Genomic DNA, 18,569 nt, shown 5'->3' with positions numbered 1-18,569 from the left:
AAAACAGCAGTGGAAGACAAGTGTAAAGTTTATCAGGGAAACAGTATAGAGTTTGGTTGGAGTGTCAAACTCTGGTGGTGGGTTACCCTGCCTCCTTTGAGATTTGGGGTTTACAAGGGACCGCACTCATCATGTGGTCCAACCACACCTGAAGAATTTCCCCTCTGTAACCACCCAAAGTATTGAGAGAGTCTCTGTTTAAAAGACCTCCAGTGATGCAGCATACCACTTACCAAAGCAACCCAAGCCAGTTTTGGATAACCAGTTTGTTCCTTTACTTTAACCTGAAATCCACCTCCCCTCAGCTTTTTCCCATTGCTCCTACATCTATCCCAGGGAATACAAAGCAACATTCATCTTTTCCAGTTAGAAAGACAGCTGTTCCATTGCCCTTAAGTCTTTTAGCTAAACAGCTCCAATTTCCTCTTATGTAGCTTAGTTTCCAGTCCATCACCCTCTTCTGGATGGGTTCTAGTTAATGTTCTTTCTAAGATGTGACACTAAGGATTGACAAAACAGTTTTAGACATGGTCTGATGAGGGAAGAGTATAGCAGGAGTTATCACCTACCTTTTTCTAGGTGCAGTGTGTTACCTAAAACAGCACAGCATTAGCTTTTTTTTTTTTGGCTGCCATGTCCCTGTTGACTCAACTAGTCTAGCTTTTAGTCCACTACAAATCAAAGAGGTGTTCTATATTAGCTTCTAGCTAGACTTCCCCAATTATGTACCTATGCAGCTGATTTTCTAAGCCCAAGAGTAGGATTTAATATTTATTCCAACTAATTTTTCCTTATTTGGTCTAGCTCATCATACTAACCTCCCATTGAAGCTCCTCCCCTAATACTCAGCTAATACTTCCCTTCCTACTTCACCAAAAAAGAGACCCATTTGCCAAGAGCTCTTTTTTCTCATCTCAGATCATGCCAATTTCGATAGCAATTCCTTCATCCAATGTATTAACTAGCCCTCCTATTTTCAGGTCATTCGCAAATATAATATTCATACAAGTCATGGACAAAAATGGTGAAAATTCTTCCATATATTTGTGACAGGTGTTCTGAACCCAAGCCCTTGCCTACTTAGTCATTCACTACTTTTAAAATAGAAAAAAAATGATAAAAGTTGAAAATAGTCCCTTACAGTTGCCTACATCAGGTTTAGAATTGGAAGAGACCTTAAAGGGCTAATCTAAGATGAGTATAGTTAAGAAGTTTTATGACTTGCTTCTGACTTCAAATCCAGTGCTCTTACTCCATTATATCACTGTGGCTCCCTTCTTTTATAGTTAAGACATCATTGCAGCTAAGGCATCACCACTCTGTCCAGATTTCCAGCTGTAAAACTATGACCCTTGAAGTGTTGGGGTTTTTTTTTAACCACAGACTACCCAAACAGGAAATTGGAGTAGCATTGGGAAGTTATTAAGAAACTCAATGAGACGGCTACTTCAACAGTAAGGTCACCATAGCAAGTGGCATGTAAGAGAAGAATATATGATGCTTTCTCTTCCTTGCCTTCTTCTAAACCATATCAATGAATCTGGCTTTTTTCAGTTTTCATTCAACTGAAGTTTCCCTCTTCAAAGTTACCAATGATTTCTCCATTGTCTATCCAGTGGCCTTTTCTCAGTTCTAATCTTTCTTGACCTCTCTGCATCATCTGACATTGTTGATCACCTCCCAGATACTAAGTTTTCATGATACTTGTCTCTCCTAGTTGTCTACCTGTTTGACAGCTCCTCCTTCTCCTTTGCTGACTTCATGTCATGTCCCCTACTGTGAGGACCCTCAAAGCTCTGTCCTAGACCCTACCTACTTGGTGATCTCATGAATTCCCATAGATTCAATTATCATCTCTAAGCAGATGATTCTTAGATCTCCATCTCCTGCCCCAGTGTCTCTCATGAACTATAGTTCGACATCACCAACTGCATTTTGGACATCTAGAACTGGATTTCCCAAAGGCAAGTCAAAATTAACATGTCCAAAACAGAAATCATTATCTTTTCACTCAAACCCTCCCTTCTTCTAAACTTCCCTATTGCCACTGAGGGCACCATTATCTTTCCAGTTACCCAGGCTTATGACCTCAGTGGCTTTGACTCATTTTCACCCCACATATCCACTCCCTTAGCTGTACAGTCTCTTCTGTATGTCTCCTGTCCACTTACACAGCAACTACCCAAATTCAAGACTTATCACCTCTTGCTTGGACTTTTAGAATAGTATTCTAGTTGGTCTCCCTTGCTTCAAGACTTTCTCCACTCTAATCCATCTTCTACTTAGCTGTCAAGATGATTTTTTTAAAAAGCATGTCTGGGGGCAGCTAGGTGGAGAGAGCACTGACCCTGGATTCAGGAGGAAGAGTCCAAATCTGGCCTCAGACACCTGACATTTACTAGCTGTGTGAGCCTAGGTAAGTCACTTAAGCATGTTTGACCATGGCCTTAAGGGGTCATGAAGAATTGAACAAAACTCAAACTGAACATGGCACTTTCCTATTAATTGAGATACAATGACTATGCGTTACCTGTAAGATGAAATATAAACTCCTCTGTTTAGCATATAAAGTTCTTCATAACTAGTTCCTCTTCCTAGCTTTCTAGTCCTCTTACCCTTCTACCATGCACTCTCTGATCCACCTACACAGGCCTACTTCAATTCCTTGAACATTATGTTTCATCTCCCATCTCCTTACCTTTGCACTGGCTCCCCATGCCAGGAATGCTTTCTCCCCTCCCCCTTTTGGTTTTCCAGGCTTCCTTCAAGATTCAGCTCACGTCCTACCTTCTTCTGCAAATGACCTTTCCTGGTCCCCAATTACTATTGCTTTCACCCTCCCAGCTTATCTTTTATCATACTTTGTATATATTTTCTATATACCTATTTGTTGACATGTTGCTCTCATTTCTTGAGGGTATAGACTGTTTTTGCTTTCCTTTGAATGCCCAGTGCTTAGCAAAGTGGCTAACATATAGCAAGCACTTAATAACACTTATTGACTGAGATATACTAGGCTCAGAACTAACTTGTGCCTTGGATTTTTTTTGGGGGGGGGGTGAGGCAATTGGGGTTAAGTGACTTGCCCAGGGTCACACAGCTAGTAAGTGTTAAGTGTCTGAGGCCAGATTTGAACTCAGGTCCTCCTGAATCCAGGGCTGGTGCTCTATCCACTGCGCCACCTAGCTGCCCCATGTGCCTTGGATTTTAAGGCCTACTTATTATTGTTCCCTTGTCTTAAAAAAAGGCAAATTCTGCCTGCATCATAACATCAAGCCTGCTTGCTTTTCATTCAAAATGCATTATTTTACTTTATTTTTCTCCTGATAAAAGAGCTGCTGTGGAGAGGTAGCACCCAAAACTATTAAAGACATGGTAGATTATTGTACCTGCTGCTCTGAGGGTAGAAGCTAAGATAAAGATTTTATAAAATGAATTAAGTCTCTACCTTTGATAATCTGTGCCAATCAAACTGGTACCATTCACTGCAAGAATGCGATCTCCTAAGGAAAGTCTACCATCAGAGGCTGCTGGGCTGTCCTGGATCAAAGTCCGGATGTAGATACCAGGAGCATTTAGAGGAGTGTGCTGTAAAAGACAGGAATTCATAACACAACTGTGGAATAAGAAGTGAGGCCTAGGATGTCTGCAGGAGAATAAAGCTTGGCTAAAATTACTTCTTTGTAACCTGTTATTACTACATATGAAATTATACTCCTATAGGTCTTAGATTCTTTTTTTTAAAAATGTAATTTTTGGGGTTTTTTTGCGGGGCAATGAGGGTTAAGTGACTTGCTCAGGGTCACACAGCTATTAAGTGTCAACTGTCTGAAGCCGGATTTGAACTCATCCTGAATCCAGGGCTGGTGCTTTATCCACTGCACCACCTACCTGCCCTCTAAGTCCTAGATTCTTAAACTGGGTTGTGACCACATATAGGGCAATAATAAAAGGTTATGTATACCTGTTTTATATACCTATGTACCAGGGATCATGTACAAATTTCAAGCAAAAAGGGGTCTGAGTGAAAAAAGTTTAAGAAGCCCTGATAAAGGTCTTTTTCACCCACACTTGTCCCACTCTACAGACATGGTGACCAGGCAATAAACAGAAGGCAAAATGCCTCATTCTATATGATCATCTCTAGTAAAGGAGTGGGTGACAGTGTAGCATAGCAGGCTTTAAGCCAGCAAGATGTGATTTCAAGTCCTGCTTCTGATGCACAGTGGGTATGTGAACCAGAAAACTGTCTAAGATTCTAAACTGCAGAGCAGTTGCCAATTTCCATTGGGGAAGGCAGTTTATACTCATCAATGATTCCTAAACCAAAAGCACAGGTCTGGGACAACAAAGGAGTTTAAGTTTTAAGGAGGAGAGCAAAGAAATTTTTCAGAATTTTCAAATACCCTAATTAATATGGATAACTGAAGGTTTGGTTTGATCAGAATGGAAGATTTGCAAATAGATTTTTAAAAATTCTTGGTATGTAATCTCATTTTCCTAGGCATCCTCCAAGCTAAAGAGAAAACTGGGTATAGAATCTCTGATAAGCTCTCTTCCATAGAAATACTATTCACCAAGTTATCACATCTCCACTGGTGACAACTTTTAATAGTTTTAAGTGGGAGTCTGGGAAAGCTCTTTATCAGTGGAGTTTGATTTTTTTCCATTTTCCCTCCATAGACCCAGGTACTAATCATGACCAGCCAATCATTTCCTGAGTGCCTCCCCATCTTCAGACTAAATTAATTTTTAACATGAAGGTGTAACATAAAATAGTAATAATAACAATAATGTTTACTATATCACCAATACTGTGACTCCCCTAGACCTGAAACAAGAAACCTGAGAGCTGTCTAGGAAGTGAAAGAAAGCACGCCTCTTTCAGATGGTATAGCTGCCAGAAGGTAGTAGCTGGGGCTAACTGCCTCTAATTCACTCACCAGCCCATCTATGAGGCCCATCCCCAGCCCAATGGGTCCTTTCTCCAACTCCACCACAAAGGCATAACAGAAGTCATCGGTGGCTGAACTGCGGCTGGAGGAAGCTGGGGTAGGATAATCAAAGGGGGTGGGAGAATCTCCTGTATAAACAAGAAAAGATAGCTTGAAATGAAAAACAACAGCATGTTTGAACATGAAGAAAATTCTATATGCAAGCATATAAATTATAGACCTCATGGGCTATTAATCAATTAGCTATACAAAAACGACAAAGCAAATATATAGTCAACTAGATGGTTCTCCAGGCTCCCCATTTCTCCTACCTTTTGGCAATCTCTCTGACCCTCAATGCCTTCTCTAGAGATTGAGCAAAGAAAAGGAGACAATATAAAACTGTTAAACTTTACATCGGTTATTATTGCCACTAAAATAACTCAGACATCCTCAGTGGATGCCCCACTACTACTTACCCCTTCCATATATTTGGTTTTACTTTGTTTTTAGTGTATATGCTCTAATTAGCAAGTTAATACTGGCTATCCTCAAGTATAAGCACTCATGTATACTTTAAGGCATTTATTTTGCTTAGGAAATTGAATTATTTTGGAGGTTAAGTTTCCCTAGTTGCTTTGTCTTACAGAAAAGAAGATCCTATGGAATACTTGAGGGACTGATTTAATTTAAAATCCAACCCAAACTGGGGATTATTACCTTTGTGGTGGTCAGCCTACACAAGTTACCACTGTTCATTATAGGTATTACTATCACAGTGATAGCCCCATTCCTCTATTTTTCCAAGATTGTCCTCTCTCGGGGTTTCCAGACTTTAACAAACAACTGACATGGTTAGATCATTGGCCACCTTAGCCCACCTGCACTTTACAAGTCTTCTGCTAAGTGTTCATTTAGTCTCTGCTTGAAGAATTCTAGTGTGAATGAATTGCTACGTCCTCAGCTTCCCATTCCACTTTGATCAGCTGTAATCGTTAAGGTGTTTCTTTACATCAATCCTAAACCTGCTTCTCTACAGCAGTGGTGTCAAACTCAAATAGAAATGGATCCCTGTGGGCCACATATTGATTTAAAAACCACAAATTAACATTATTAATGTTGTATTTGTTAAATATTTTTTAATCTGGTCCTAGTCCAAGTAGTTTAACATGTCTACTGGTTTCAACTTACCATTCCTCAGTCTCCCCGGAAGACCAATCCCTCTTACACATCACAGCCCTTCAAACTCCTTAAGAATGCTCTCAGGGGCAGCTAGGTGGCACTGTGGATAAAGCACCAGCCCCGGAGTCAGGAGTACCTGAGCTCAAATCCAGCCTCAGACACTTGACACTTACTAGCTGTGTGACCCTGGGCAAGTCACTTAACCCCAATTGCCCAGCGGAAAAAAAAAAAAAAAAAGAATGCTCTCATGCCCTTTCAACTATCCTTCAGGCTAAATATCCCTTTACGTGATACGGTCTATAGGTTTCTTGGTCCCCTTGTTGCCCTTTTCTGTACAGACTTCAGCTCGCCTTACCAAAATGTGGTACCCAGAACCAAACACAGCTCTTTCTCCATATGTGGTTTGATTAAGGCATTGTCGTTTTGTCTCCTGCGGACTATTCCTCTCAAAACAGCACAAGAGGACACCACTAGCATTTTCCACTCTCCCATCTCACTGTTCAACTCATAAAATAATCTCAAATCTTTTTCAGAGGAAATACTTGTCATTTAGCCCTTTCCCCAGCCTATATTTGTGAGGTTGATTCTTTGGTATCCAATGTGACATTTATCCCTCCTCTAGACCCTTTAAAATCTACTCTCCCCAAATCTAAGGTAAATGGCAGATTATGCCCAATGTTCTCCCCCTTTTCAGAAGCTGTGGTGGAGCAGTCAGTTGTGTCCAAGGAAGGTTCTTATCATTTTTATTTCAACAATCAGTAGGTCCCCTCCCTGTTGGTCAGAATCAAGCCCAGAGAGTTCATCTCATTACTTCCTCCATATGGATAAACTTATCATTCAGTCAGGTCATGAATGTATTGGTTACTCTGCTTTTGGCACAAGGAGTGTTCCAGAAGATAACTAGATAGTCTGAACTACCCTTTCTCTATAACCAGACTAAGTATCAAGTATGTGATTTTTTTCCCCAAACTCTATTATTTCTTCCAGTGATCATCATATAGCTTCCTTCAATGACAACTATTTTTATTTCTCCCTCCATTGATTCTCACTCAAATGCTCTAAGTCCCTATAAAGTAAAAAAAAAAATTCATCCGAATCTCTAGTTCATAGCCTGTTTATAACTTTGCTTTCAAGGAGAAACAGAACGAATTAGTCCCAGAGACTCGGGTTTCCTCTTCTGGTTCTGAAGAAATAAAATAGTCTTCTACCCCCATGAGACCTTTGGCCATTATGAATTAACTCAGGGACTGCAGGGACCCTCATGACAGCTAAGGGCAGGCCCCCTGGGCAATCAGCCCCTCTTAATTCAGTCAGAATGACTCTCTTTTTTTGTGTACACAGGCAACTATACATACTAATCCACCCTAGCTGGATCTCACCAAAAAAATGGGCCAGGTGCTGGTTCATCTCTCCCTACATGATAGGACCATGTGGCAATTCAAGACAACTCTGGGAGTATTTATTCACACTTGGATGTGATAAACTCTGCTGAACTGAACTGGAGCGACTCCAGAAAGCGCTCTCTACCAAGTTTAACACTTCCTCCCCCATATAATGACACAGAGTCCAGTAACGAGGTGATGCCAGAAGCCCTGACTTTCCTGGAAACAATCCTTTTCCCTTAAATTCCAGGAGTGGAAAAAATTGTCTCTCATTTTAACGGGGTGGGTGGGTCTAATGGCAATTTATACAATTGTTTATTCAAGTGAACTGGGAGCTCCCAAGCTCCTCAGCAAGAGGGCCTCCCACACCTTCCTGTACAGTGCTCTGAGCACTAAGGCCATTCCTCTTCAGCTCATGTAGGGGTTTTTCACAGCTGCCACTGGGCTGGGGAGAATCCTGACTTCTGCCTTCAAAGTTGAGTGGTGTGTTGGGAGGGGTCAACAGACAGGAAGAATCCCCGTGAGGTGTGTTCGTCTTAGGGCCGTTCCTGCTGGTGCTGTTCTGTGGCTTTAGCTTCTCCAGGAGAGGGGTTCGACCAGGGGACTGAGCTCGAGAAACTCCACTGGCCGGGACAGATAGGGTTTTGGCTGCCTCTCCAACTGCCCTGCCCACTGCGCCCACTGAATGCTTTGAATCCAGTTGGTCCCCAGCATCCCTGGAAGTTACTAGACTACTCCGACTCTCTGAGTTCCCTTCAGGAATAGTGTGATGCAAACCCTGAAGAAGAAAAGACAAGGAGTAGGTCAATTCTACCACAGGTCTGAGATAAAAAGAATAAAAACAATGGGAAGCTTAAAACAATAAAGGGGATGAAAAGGCCAAGAAAAGAGAATAAAGGGACACTCTAGAACACAGGTATGTCTTGGCCATCTCATTCTTCCAAGAACATAATGGGATGGCCAGACACACCAAGATGGCCTGCTCAAGAAATTCTCAGACCCTAATGCCACTGGCCTTAAAGCACAGACATTCTACCAAAGACAACAAAACTGACAACCCTTCTTAAAAAGGATCCACCAAGGTTACCTTCAGATTTTCTGGTTCAGGACCTCTAGCATGGGAGGACTTGCTCTGTAGACTCCATAGGAAGTGACGGATATAAAGAAGGTGTCGATAAATATTATCATCCAGGGATTCCACTTCCAAGTCTACCTTGAACCCTCCACTTGGCAGAACAATAGGTGGGTGATTATCATAAGACTCCAGGACATCCTCTGTAAAAAGAAAATTGGCAAAGTCCAAGTTAATTGCCTTCTGCTTTTTGCCATCTGTTTTCCCTGCCACATTCTTCTGATTACTTTTGAGGAAATGTACCATTCTTGGCTGAATGATAGACTAAAAGTTAATCTGAGCTGAGGGTACATATCTGTAGACAAGACTACTTACCTACTATCCATACAAAGGGGATTAAATACAGATTAAAATAAGTTTTACAGGGGGAATCTAGGTGGCACAGTGGATAAAGCACCAGCCCTGGATTCAGGAGGACCTGAATTCAAATCTAGATTCAGACACAAGTCACTTAACCCTCATTGCCCCACCAAAAAAAAAAAAAAAGCTTACAGCTATAACTAATTTACTAAGCACCTTTTGTATACAAAGACAGTATGGCAGGTGATGGGATAAAATGTTTAAACAAAAAATGGTCCTTACCTTCAGCCCAACCAAGAACCATACCCAATCAAGAGAGTTCCGCACCAAAACTAGTTATTACAAGGCTTGCCAAAAGTTGCAGGGCAGCACAAAGGCGCATCTAATGGTCTCATGCAGTTAAGGACTCCTAGGTTTTCCCTAGGCTCATCACTGAGGAACTAACTAGGTCAGAACAAAGATTGAAGATGGGAAAGTGGCCACCAAAAACCAATCCTCACATGAAAGGAAAAAAAAAAAAGGAATGCTGTATCTTAAGCCAACCTCAGACCTCCCTTTTTCTTACTATCTTGTTGTTGGTGTTTTTGGAGGGGGGGTAACTGGGGTTAAGCAACTTGCCCAGGGTCACACAGCTAGTAAGTGTCAAGTGTCTGAGGCCACATTTGAACTCAGGTCCTCCTGAATCCAGGGATGGAGCTTTATCCACTGCACCACCTAGCTGCCCCCAGTATCTTCTTTTTAGACCACCTTCATTTCCGAATATATCCCTCCCCTCCAAAAAAAGAGCCATTCCTTATAAAAAATTTAAAAAAAAGAAAAAAATAGTCCAGCAAAACTGGGGCAGTGGTCTGATGGAATATGATGTATTTAACTTCAATAATCCCTCTGCAAAGAGGAGAAAGGGTATATTCTCACATCTCCCTCTCGGTGTCAACACTGTCCCTTATAACTACATGGTGTTTCAATTACTGTGTCTGTTCTTTCCATTGACATGACTAGTCATGAGTATATTGTTCTCTGGATTTTGCTTTGCTTCCATTCACAGGCCATCTTTATACCTGGGTATAAAATTCATTTTGAATTTTAACCAAGAACTCATGTACTGAAACTGTAGTCATTACCTAATCAATGGGCATTTGTCAATCAACAGTATCTACTATATGGCAAATAAATATAAATCCAGCTCCATCCTTAAGGAGCTGGATTTCTAATTCTTTGCAACCATGAACTCCACTCACTCACATATTTTGGTATATATGATGTCTTTCTTTGGAACTGTGACCTCCCTGAGGATGATGACTATTAGTGGGATCTCTAGATGAAAGAATATGGACATTTTAGGTTACTTTTATATTGTAATTTCATGTTGCCTTCCAAAATTGTTAGATCGATTCACACCTTCACCAATAGTGCATCAGTCCTCCTGTCTTTCTGTACCCGCCTCCAACAGTGACTAAGGACACCTTGTTCTACCTTCACCCATTTGCTGGGTGTGAGGTGACCAGGTCAAGCAATAAGAACTTTTGCACCAGCTCTTCTGCTGTATAACTTAACATTCCAGCAGGATAGATGGCTGTAAGTCACTTGTGTAGGATGAGAGGCAGGTGAGATAAATAAATGAAAAAGGGCAGTAATACTCCAATGGATTCTTCCAACAGTGCAAATCACAACCTATCCAAGCCTTCTTCTCCTCTGCAATTCTACTTCAAGTTCAGGTTCTCTCACGATCCTGCAGAGAATATGCCTGAGGTCTTTTCTCATTTCATAGATGTCAGTGCATCTATCTATCTCACTCTGTCACTATTCTTGTCATAGAATCCTGGCCCTCTCTTTTTTGATTTCACCTTTCCCTGATGGTGGCAGAGGTCTTGATGATGGTTATGTTTCCAATGCCTTTTGCCCACTCACACATGCATCTCTGAACAATGCCCACTGAATCATTTCATTTGATCACTCATCAATGGAAACCCAAAGAAGCTATAAAGCAGGGAGGGTCACTTTATATTTGTTTTTCTCTCATGGTTTTCCATGGCAAAAGAATTCATCATCTAGTAGTTATACTACTTGGGATGAGCCTCTCAAAACTCTTGGGTCATGGTATAACCTACAACAGCTTACACTTGTGGCATAGCCTTTAAGGACACAGGGCTACCTCTGTGTAACAAAGAGGTGCTCAAGAAATTATAATCATGTGACTTATGCTTTAAGGAAGTTCCTCTAGAGGAGGAGTTACCAAATCCTCAGTACCTTCCTTCCCTGCCACAGGAAAGGGAAGTGAATAGCATTACTGTTTTAGAGAGGGGAGAATCCTGGGAGAATCCAAATACACTTGGGTGAATTTGATTCTGATTTAGATGGTCCTTTATTAAAAGTCCACATTAAAACCTAGGTCTCTTAACACTCAGCACAGGACTTCTCTTTAGGAAGGTGGATGAAGCCTAATGCAGCCCCACAAATGTTGAACGTGGAGGCACAGGGCCTAAGTTGGAATTGAGGATCTGCCACTTAGCACCTGTGTGATCCTGGGCGAGTCAAGAGGGTTGAACTAAATGACTTCTAAGTTCCTTTACAGATCCTGTCAGGTAACATTATAGATACTTTCTCATTTGTAATCAAGAAATATCTATGGTCAGAAACTCACCTGTCCTGAAGGCTTTGAGTCTGTCTTCATCTAGAGGCTCCCATGCAGTCACAGAACCAATGTCAGAGGCTAGCTGGTACTGAGTCAACAGCCGATGGAGCTGGGCAGGGCCTAGTTCTGGAAACTGAGTCCTCAGGGATGACCAGGTCATCTGAGTGATAAGAGGAAGCTCTGGGAGTCAAGGTCTCAAAATGGTATGAGGGAAGCAGGACATGAGACCAACAAGGGGGGCACAGCATTACCTCATGACTTTTATCTGCAGGGCATACTTGGAGTTTGTTCTCAGATGAGATCAAGTGACTCAGATGTGAGCAGGTGTCCAAAACACCCACATGGAAGACTATTTTCTCAAGGGACCACCCTGGTTAGTGCAGCTATGTGCTTGAGAGGTGGAAAGGAGAAGGGGGTATTCAATGTAGTGCTGTACATTTGTTTAAGATAATGTCCTCTACTGGACAAATAGAAAAGGCCACTTATATGTGTTCTATTTTCTGTGTAATTCTTGGAGAAATGCAATCTAGTCAATTCTTGGTAATTATTGGCAAGGCTTATTTTCAGTGTGCTGACTGTTAAACTAGCCACTTAGGAGCAATCCCAGGCCAGTTGTATAGAACAAATTTCCATTTATTGCTTAGTTGAGAAAGCTTCCTAACTTATTTGATTTGCAAAGTCATCTTTCCCAAACAATCTAGCATTTTAGTTTTAGTTGAGAGTGGCTTTTGCAAGCAGCTTGCCCACCTCTCCAGAGAATGTTAATATTTTACTACTAAACTGAGGAAAGCATTAATTTAATCATACTGGTACTCTTTTTTTTATGGCAAGGCAATGAGGGTTAAGTGACTTGCCCAGAGTCATACAGCTAGTAAGTGTTAAGTGTCTGAGGCCGGATTTGAACTCAGGTCCTCCTGAATCCAAGGCCGGTGCTCTATCCACTGCACCACCTAGCTGCCCCTCCATACTAGTACTCTTGAAGGCAAAATAAGAAAACATTTCTGTGGGCTGATAACTACTTATGAAGCCGTTTTAGGTCTTGATGCCCCTTTAGGCATGGAAATCTAAGCCAATGATCCAACCACTTAAAAAACAACAACAGTCCTTTGAAAACCACAACAAAATGAACTCCAGAGAAGAGGCAACATGACCTTTGGGACTCTACCTCTTCCACTTGCTTCCACATCATCGTCATCTGGACCTACCTGTATCAGCTGGGCACTAGGTGTAGCCAAGAGACTGGCTGTGCAGGAAAGCTTCTTGAAGAACTGCTCTGCCAGCGGCCCCAAGCCCAAACTCTGTGCCCATTCCAGGAGCTGCTGTAAACGAGCACAAACCTGTACTCCTTTTGGCCAGTGGAAGCAGCTCAGTGCAGGTCCTGAGGGAGGAGGAATAAGAGTGAAGCACTGGCCCCAGTGAGCTGAGAAAAAAGTCCTAGGCTTGTAGGGAGAAATAAAGAGACACAAATTCTTCCCCTAATATTCCTCCCTGGCCACCCCTCTGCTAGGCAAGCTTCATCCTTTTCTACCTGGTAGCTCCCTTCCCTTTACCTTAAATTGTTAAGGAAGAATGCCAATGATCTATTATTTGAAGTTAATTGTCTTTTCTAATAACCGCAAACTAGGCCTAAGTCACCTGGTAAATCATGCATAATGATCACAATACTTGCTCACATTCAACCAGTTCTTTATGCTTTAAAAGTGTCAGATATACTTTATTTCATTTGATTTCCACAAACTACTTTAAAAGGTACTGAGATAATGCGAGTATTTTTGTGCTCATTTTAAAAAGGAGGAACCAGACTCAAAGAGTGATTTGCACAATAGCACACAGTTAGTTAAAAGGAAGGAGCAGGAACCTCACTGACCAACTCAGATTGAAATTTTAAATTTTAAAAGTAAAAGCTAGTGGTACTACTCAGGGCAGAAGGGGATTAAGCAACCAACATGTAAAATTCACCAGGCAAACTGAAGAGAGATGGTTGGAATTTTAACTTACAGAAACCCAGGAGGCCTTTAAATTGAAAAGGGAAGATGAGAAAACTACCTGTATAGATTTTTACAGTCTGGTAACCCAGAGCATAGCAAGTACAAAAAGATAGGAAACATGGCTAAAACTGAAAAACTAATTCCTGAGACAATATCTAAAAAGAGATACAATAAAATTCATGACTTCAGATATCTACTACAAATACACAAAATATCAATAAATCAACAAGCATTTATTAAGTGCCTACTCTGTGTACAAGTAGGGAAGAACACAAGTATGCAAACCTGACCTTATAGGCATAATTACTGAAAGCTAGTGGAATGTGATCCACGACTGTAATATGGCTCTTATTCAAAAGGAAAAATGATAGAAAAAAGCAGTAGAATAAACATTGTACATTATTTAGTAAGAAGATACATTCACAGGAGGAAATCTAGGACAAGGAGGGGGAAAACATGGGGGAAAGCATTTGAATCAATGAAGATAGAAACAGAAGCAATACTGTCAACAGGTAGAAGGAGGAATTATTATATAAGGAGTTCAGGAAACTGATCACAAACCCACTCAGATGCATAACACTGATTATTTGCTGGAGTTCTTTATCCAAAATAGAACTAATAAATTAATGCCTTTTCTGAACAGTAACTTCATCCTTCAAAATGTTGAAGAAATTACAATGGGAACTGCCATTCCATACTACATTTCAATCAACAATTATGAACTACAGGCTGCTGCAGAGGAACTGACAGGAACCTTGGGGACAAATTTCTTCTCTATGTGAGAATTCATGATAGAAAAGTTGAGAAAAGAAGGGCATAATGTGCCATGTTCTCTAGTCATTTTTCCTCTTATTTTAGTTTTTAAAAATTACATATAATTTTTTTTGGGGGGGCAGGGCAATGGGGGTTGAGTGACTTGCCCAGGGTCACACAGCTAGCAAGTGTCAAGTGTCTGTGGCCAGATTTGAATTGAGGTCCTCTTGAATCCAGGGCCAGTGCTTTCCCCAGTGTGCCCCTAGCTGCCCCCCACTCGTCATTTCTTAGAGCACAACAGTATTCCATCACGATCATATACCACAATTTGTACAGCCATTCCACAATTTTGCTACCACAAAAAGAGCTGTTATAAATATTTTTGTACATAAATCCTTTTCTTTTTACTTTGTTCTTTTGGGGATTCAGACCTAGTAGGGGACATACCCTTTAGCCGTAGTTCCAAATTGCTCTACAGCATAGCTGGATTAGTTTACAACTTCATGGTAGTGCATCAGTGTCCCAAGTTTCCCATGTTCCCTCCAACATTTGTCATTTTCCTTTTCAGTCATATTAGCCAATCTGTTAGGGATAAGATGGTACCTCAAAGTTGTTTTTATTTGTATTTATCTAATCAATAATGATTTAGTGCATTTTTTATATGACTATAGGTTGGTTTCTTCATCTGAAAACTGCCTGTTCATAGCCTCTGTCCACTTATCAGCTGGAATGATTCATATTCTTATAAATCTGACTCGGGTCAGTTTCTGTCTCTGTCTCTGTCTCTCTCTCTGTCTCTCTCTGTCTCTCTCTCTCTATATATATATGTATATATATGTATATATATGTATATATATGTATATATATATTTAGAATTTTATTTTCCCAATTACATGTAAAAGCAAATTTTGACATCAATTTTTTAAAAAACTTTGTGTTCCAACTTCTCTTCCTCTCTCCCTTCCCACCCCCACCCCAAGAACTCAAACAATTCAATATAAATTATACATGAGTAGTCATGGAAAGCAACTCTAGTTAGGTTGTAAGAGAAAACAGATAAAAACAAAACTTTAGATTAAGGAATTGTCAAAAAAAATGTGTTTCAGTCTGTTTTCAGATACCATCAGTTCTTTCTCTGTAGATGGACTGCAATTTTCATAAGTTTTTCAGAGTTATACTGGATCATTGCCTTGCTGAAAATAACCATGTGCTTCCCAGCAGATCATCTTACACTAATGCTGTTATTTTGTATATAGTACATTTCTCTCTGCTTCAGTTCATGTGGGTCTTTCCAGGTTTTTCTGATAACATTCTGTTCATCATAATTTTTATATAGTACCTTGAATTTGACAAAGAATTTTCTTCACAATAGCCCAGCAGAGTAGGTACCATATGTTTTGACATTGTAATCAATCATCATAACTATTTCCCTCCATCCCATTCCCTTCCAATGATATTTACTCTATTGTCTCTTATTTTGCCCTAATCCTCCTCAGAAGTGTTTTACTACTGACTGACCCCTCTCCCGCTTTACCCTCCCTTCATTCACCCTTCCCTCCTTATCCTCTTCCCCTCCTACTTTCCTGTAGGGTTAAAGAGATTACTCTTCCCAATTGGATGTGTGTGTTATTCCTTCCTTGAGCCCACTCTGATGAGGTTAAGGCCTTTGAGCTAATTCAGGTCTCTATAAATTTGATAAATGAGGCCTTTATCAGAGAAACTTGCTGTAATTTTTTTTCGTGGTTTCCTGCTTTCCTTCTGTTTTTGGTTTTGGTTTTTTTTTTTTTGCGGGGCAATGGGGGTTAAGTGACTTGCCCAGGGTCACACAGCTAGTAAGTGGCAAGTGTCCGAGGCCAGGATTTGAACTCAGGTACTCCTGAATCCAGGACTGGTGCTTTATCCACTGTGCCACCTAGCTGCCCCCCTGCTTTCCTTCTAATATTGGCAGTATTGGTTTGGTTTGTGCAAAAACTTTTAAATTTAATGTAATCAAAATTATCCATTTTACATCCCATAAATACTCTCTATCTTGCTTGGTCACATATTCTTTCCTTATCCATAGATCTGACATGTAAAATTTTCCATACTACCCTAACCTACTTATGATATCATCCTTTTTATCTAAATCATGTACTCATTTTGACCATAACTTGGTATATGGTGTGAGTTGTTGGCCTGTGCCTAGTTTCTGCCAAACTGCTTTCCAGTTTTCCCAGCAATTTTTGTCAAATAGTGAGTTCTTGTCCCAAAAGCTTAGATCTTTGGGTTTATCAAATACTATGTTACTATGGTCATTTACTACTATGTAAAGTGTACCTAATCTAATCTACTGATCCACTCTATTTCTTAGCCAGATTGTTTTGATGATCTGTTGTTGTTCAGTCCAACTCTTTGTGACTTCCATGGTCCATTGCAAGGTAGGCTCTTTTATCCTTCAGTATCTCTTAAAGTCTGTCCAAGTTCGTGTTCTTTGTTTCCATGCCTCTATCCATCTCATTCTCTGCCATCCCCTTTCCCTTTTACCTTAAATCTTGGACAGGTTCTGACAGAGTTCTAACAAAAGGTGATTCACTAGAGAAGGAAATGGCAAGCCACTCTAATATCTTTGCTAAGAAAACCCCCTGGACAGTATTAAAATGATAAAAGATGACATTGGAATATGAACCCCTCGGGTTGGATGGTGTCCAATCATTACTGGGGAAGAGTGGAGGACAACTACAAGTAGCTTCAGTTCTAATGAAGCAGCTAGGCCAAGGGGAAAGGAAGTTTAGCTGTGGACAAAAGGGCAGTCCAATGCTATAAAGATCAATATTGCATAGGAACCTGAAATGTAAGATTTAAGAACCAAGGTAAGCTGGATGTGGTCAAACAGGAAATGGAAAGATTAAACATCAACATCTTGGGTGTCAGTAAACTTCAATGGATGTGAATGGGTAAAATCATTATACATGCTACCGTGGACAAGAATCCCTAGTCAATGGTTGTTGTCCTTTGTACTCAAAGAGGACCAAAATGGCATCATTTTGTCAGGGTCAACGTACAGTGCACATGACTGTGGCTGATCAGACCAACATGAGCTTGAAAGGTTCTACTACAGACTGGACACAAATAGTCTGTATGAACATTTGGATTGGAGATGTCTAAATCTGCACATCTCACATTTCTTTTGAGCTACTGCATTTCTGAGCACAGCACCTTCTTTGATATGGGCACATCATGCTGTGCCAGTGTCTCCCATGTCTCATGATCCATACCAAAGTTCTTTAGAAAGGCTTTTAGAGTGTCCTTATATTACTTCTTCTGACCCCAGCGTGAACGCCTGCCTTCTGTAAATTTTCTGTAAAATTGTCTTTTGGGCAAACGTGTTTGGCTTTTGAAGAAGGTAACCAGCCCATCAAATTTGCACTCTCTGCAATAGAGTTTGAATGCTTGGCAAAATCAGCCAGAGAAAGAACCTCAGTGTACCTTATTTTACCAGGTGATCTTCAGAATCTTCCTAAGACAAATGTAAGTACTTCAATTTCCTGGCATGGCACTGGTAGACTGTCCAGGTTTCACAGGAATACAACAATGAGGTCAGCAAAAGAGCTCTGTAAACCTTCAGTTTGATAGGCAGCCTAATACCTCGTCTCTCCACACATTCCTTTGGAGCCTCCCAAACAGAGAACTAGGTCTGATAACGTGTGTGTCAATTTCATCATTTATGTGTACATACCTGGAAATACACTGTCATGGTAAGTGAATTTATCCATAGCATTCAAAATTTCTCTATTTGCTGGAACTGGTGGTTCCACATCTGTATGGTGCAGTGCTCACTGGTGAAGAACCTGTTTTCTTGTCATTTTTATTATATTGGCTCAGCCTACACATGAGAAATTAGTATTTTTCTAATTGTTTAGATCTTACTTTATTTATGTTAAAAGTATTTTGTAATTGTGTTCATATAGTTCCTGGGTTTGTTTGGTTTGTCTTGGCAGGGGGACTCCCACATATTTTATATTGTCTGCGGTTATTTCTCCTAGACCTTGGGTAAATTGATTCCAAAGGGTTCAGAGGAGGGATACATAGAATCCAAATGTGTTATATAAAGTACATTGGTCCAATGGATTGGATCTAGGAGTTGAGACATAGAGAGTTCAGAACGACTCCTAGGGTTGCAAACCTGAAGGAGTAGGAGGATGGTGCTGTTCTCTATAGAAATATGGAAGGTGGGAAGGGGTTAGGCTTTAGGAGGAAAAATAATGATTTTTGTTTTGGAGTTACTGG

The 18,569-nt window shown here is 40.6% G+C and overlaps 1 protein-coding gene across 1 annotated transcript in view; it reads right to left on the bottom strand.

The window, feature by feature from the left end:
* RADIL (Rap associating with DIL domain) overlaps nucleotides 1-18,569 on the bottom strand; it is a 101,146-nt gene that overhangs the window by 1,809 nt on the left and 80,768 nt on the right. The window contains exons 9-14 of the mRNA XM_043972067.1: nucleotides 12,768-12,940; nucleotides 11,572-11,722; nucleotides 8,586-8,773; nucleotides 7,868-8,276; nucleotides 4,944-5,083; nucleotides 3,449-3,588 (exon numbers count right to left, since the gene is read on the bottom strand). Coding sequence (XP_043828002.1) covers nucleotides 3,449-3,588; nucleotides 4,944-5,083; nucleotides 7,868-8,276; nucleotides 8,586-8,773; nucleotides 11,572-11,722; nucleotides 12,768-12,940 — 1,201 coding nt within the window. The remainder of the gene's footprint in view (nucleotides 1-3,448; nucleotides 3,589-4,943; nucleotides 5,084-7,867; nucleotides 8,277-8,585; nucleotides 8,774-11,571; nucleotides 11,723-12,767; nucleotides 12,941-18,569) is intronic.

Source organism: Dromiciops gliroides, chromosome 1 (assembly GCF_019393635.1).
Source record: "Dromiciops gliroides isolate mDroGli1 chromosome 1, mDroGli1.pri, whole genome shotgun sequence".
In the NCBI taxonomy this organism is placed as follows: Eukaryota; Metazoa; Chordata; class Mammalia; order Microbiotheria; family Microbiotheriidae; genus Dromiciops; species Dromiciops gliroides.
The sequence above is the reverse complement of the archived record's forward strand: the minus strand, read 5'-3'. Positions and strand labels throughout refer to the sequence as shown.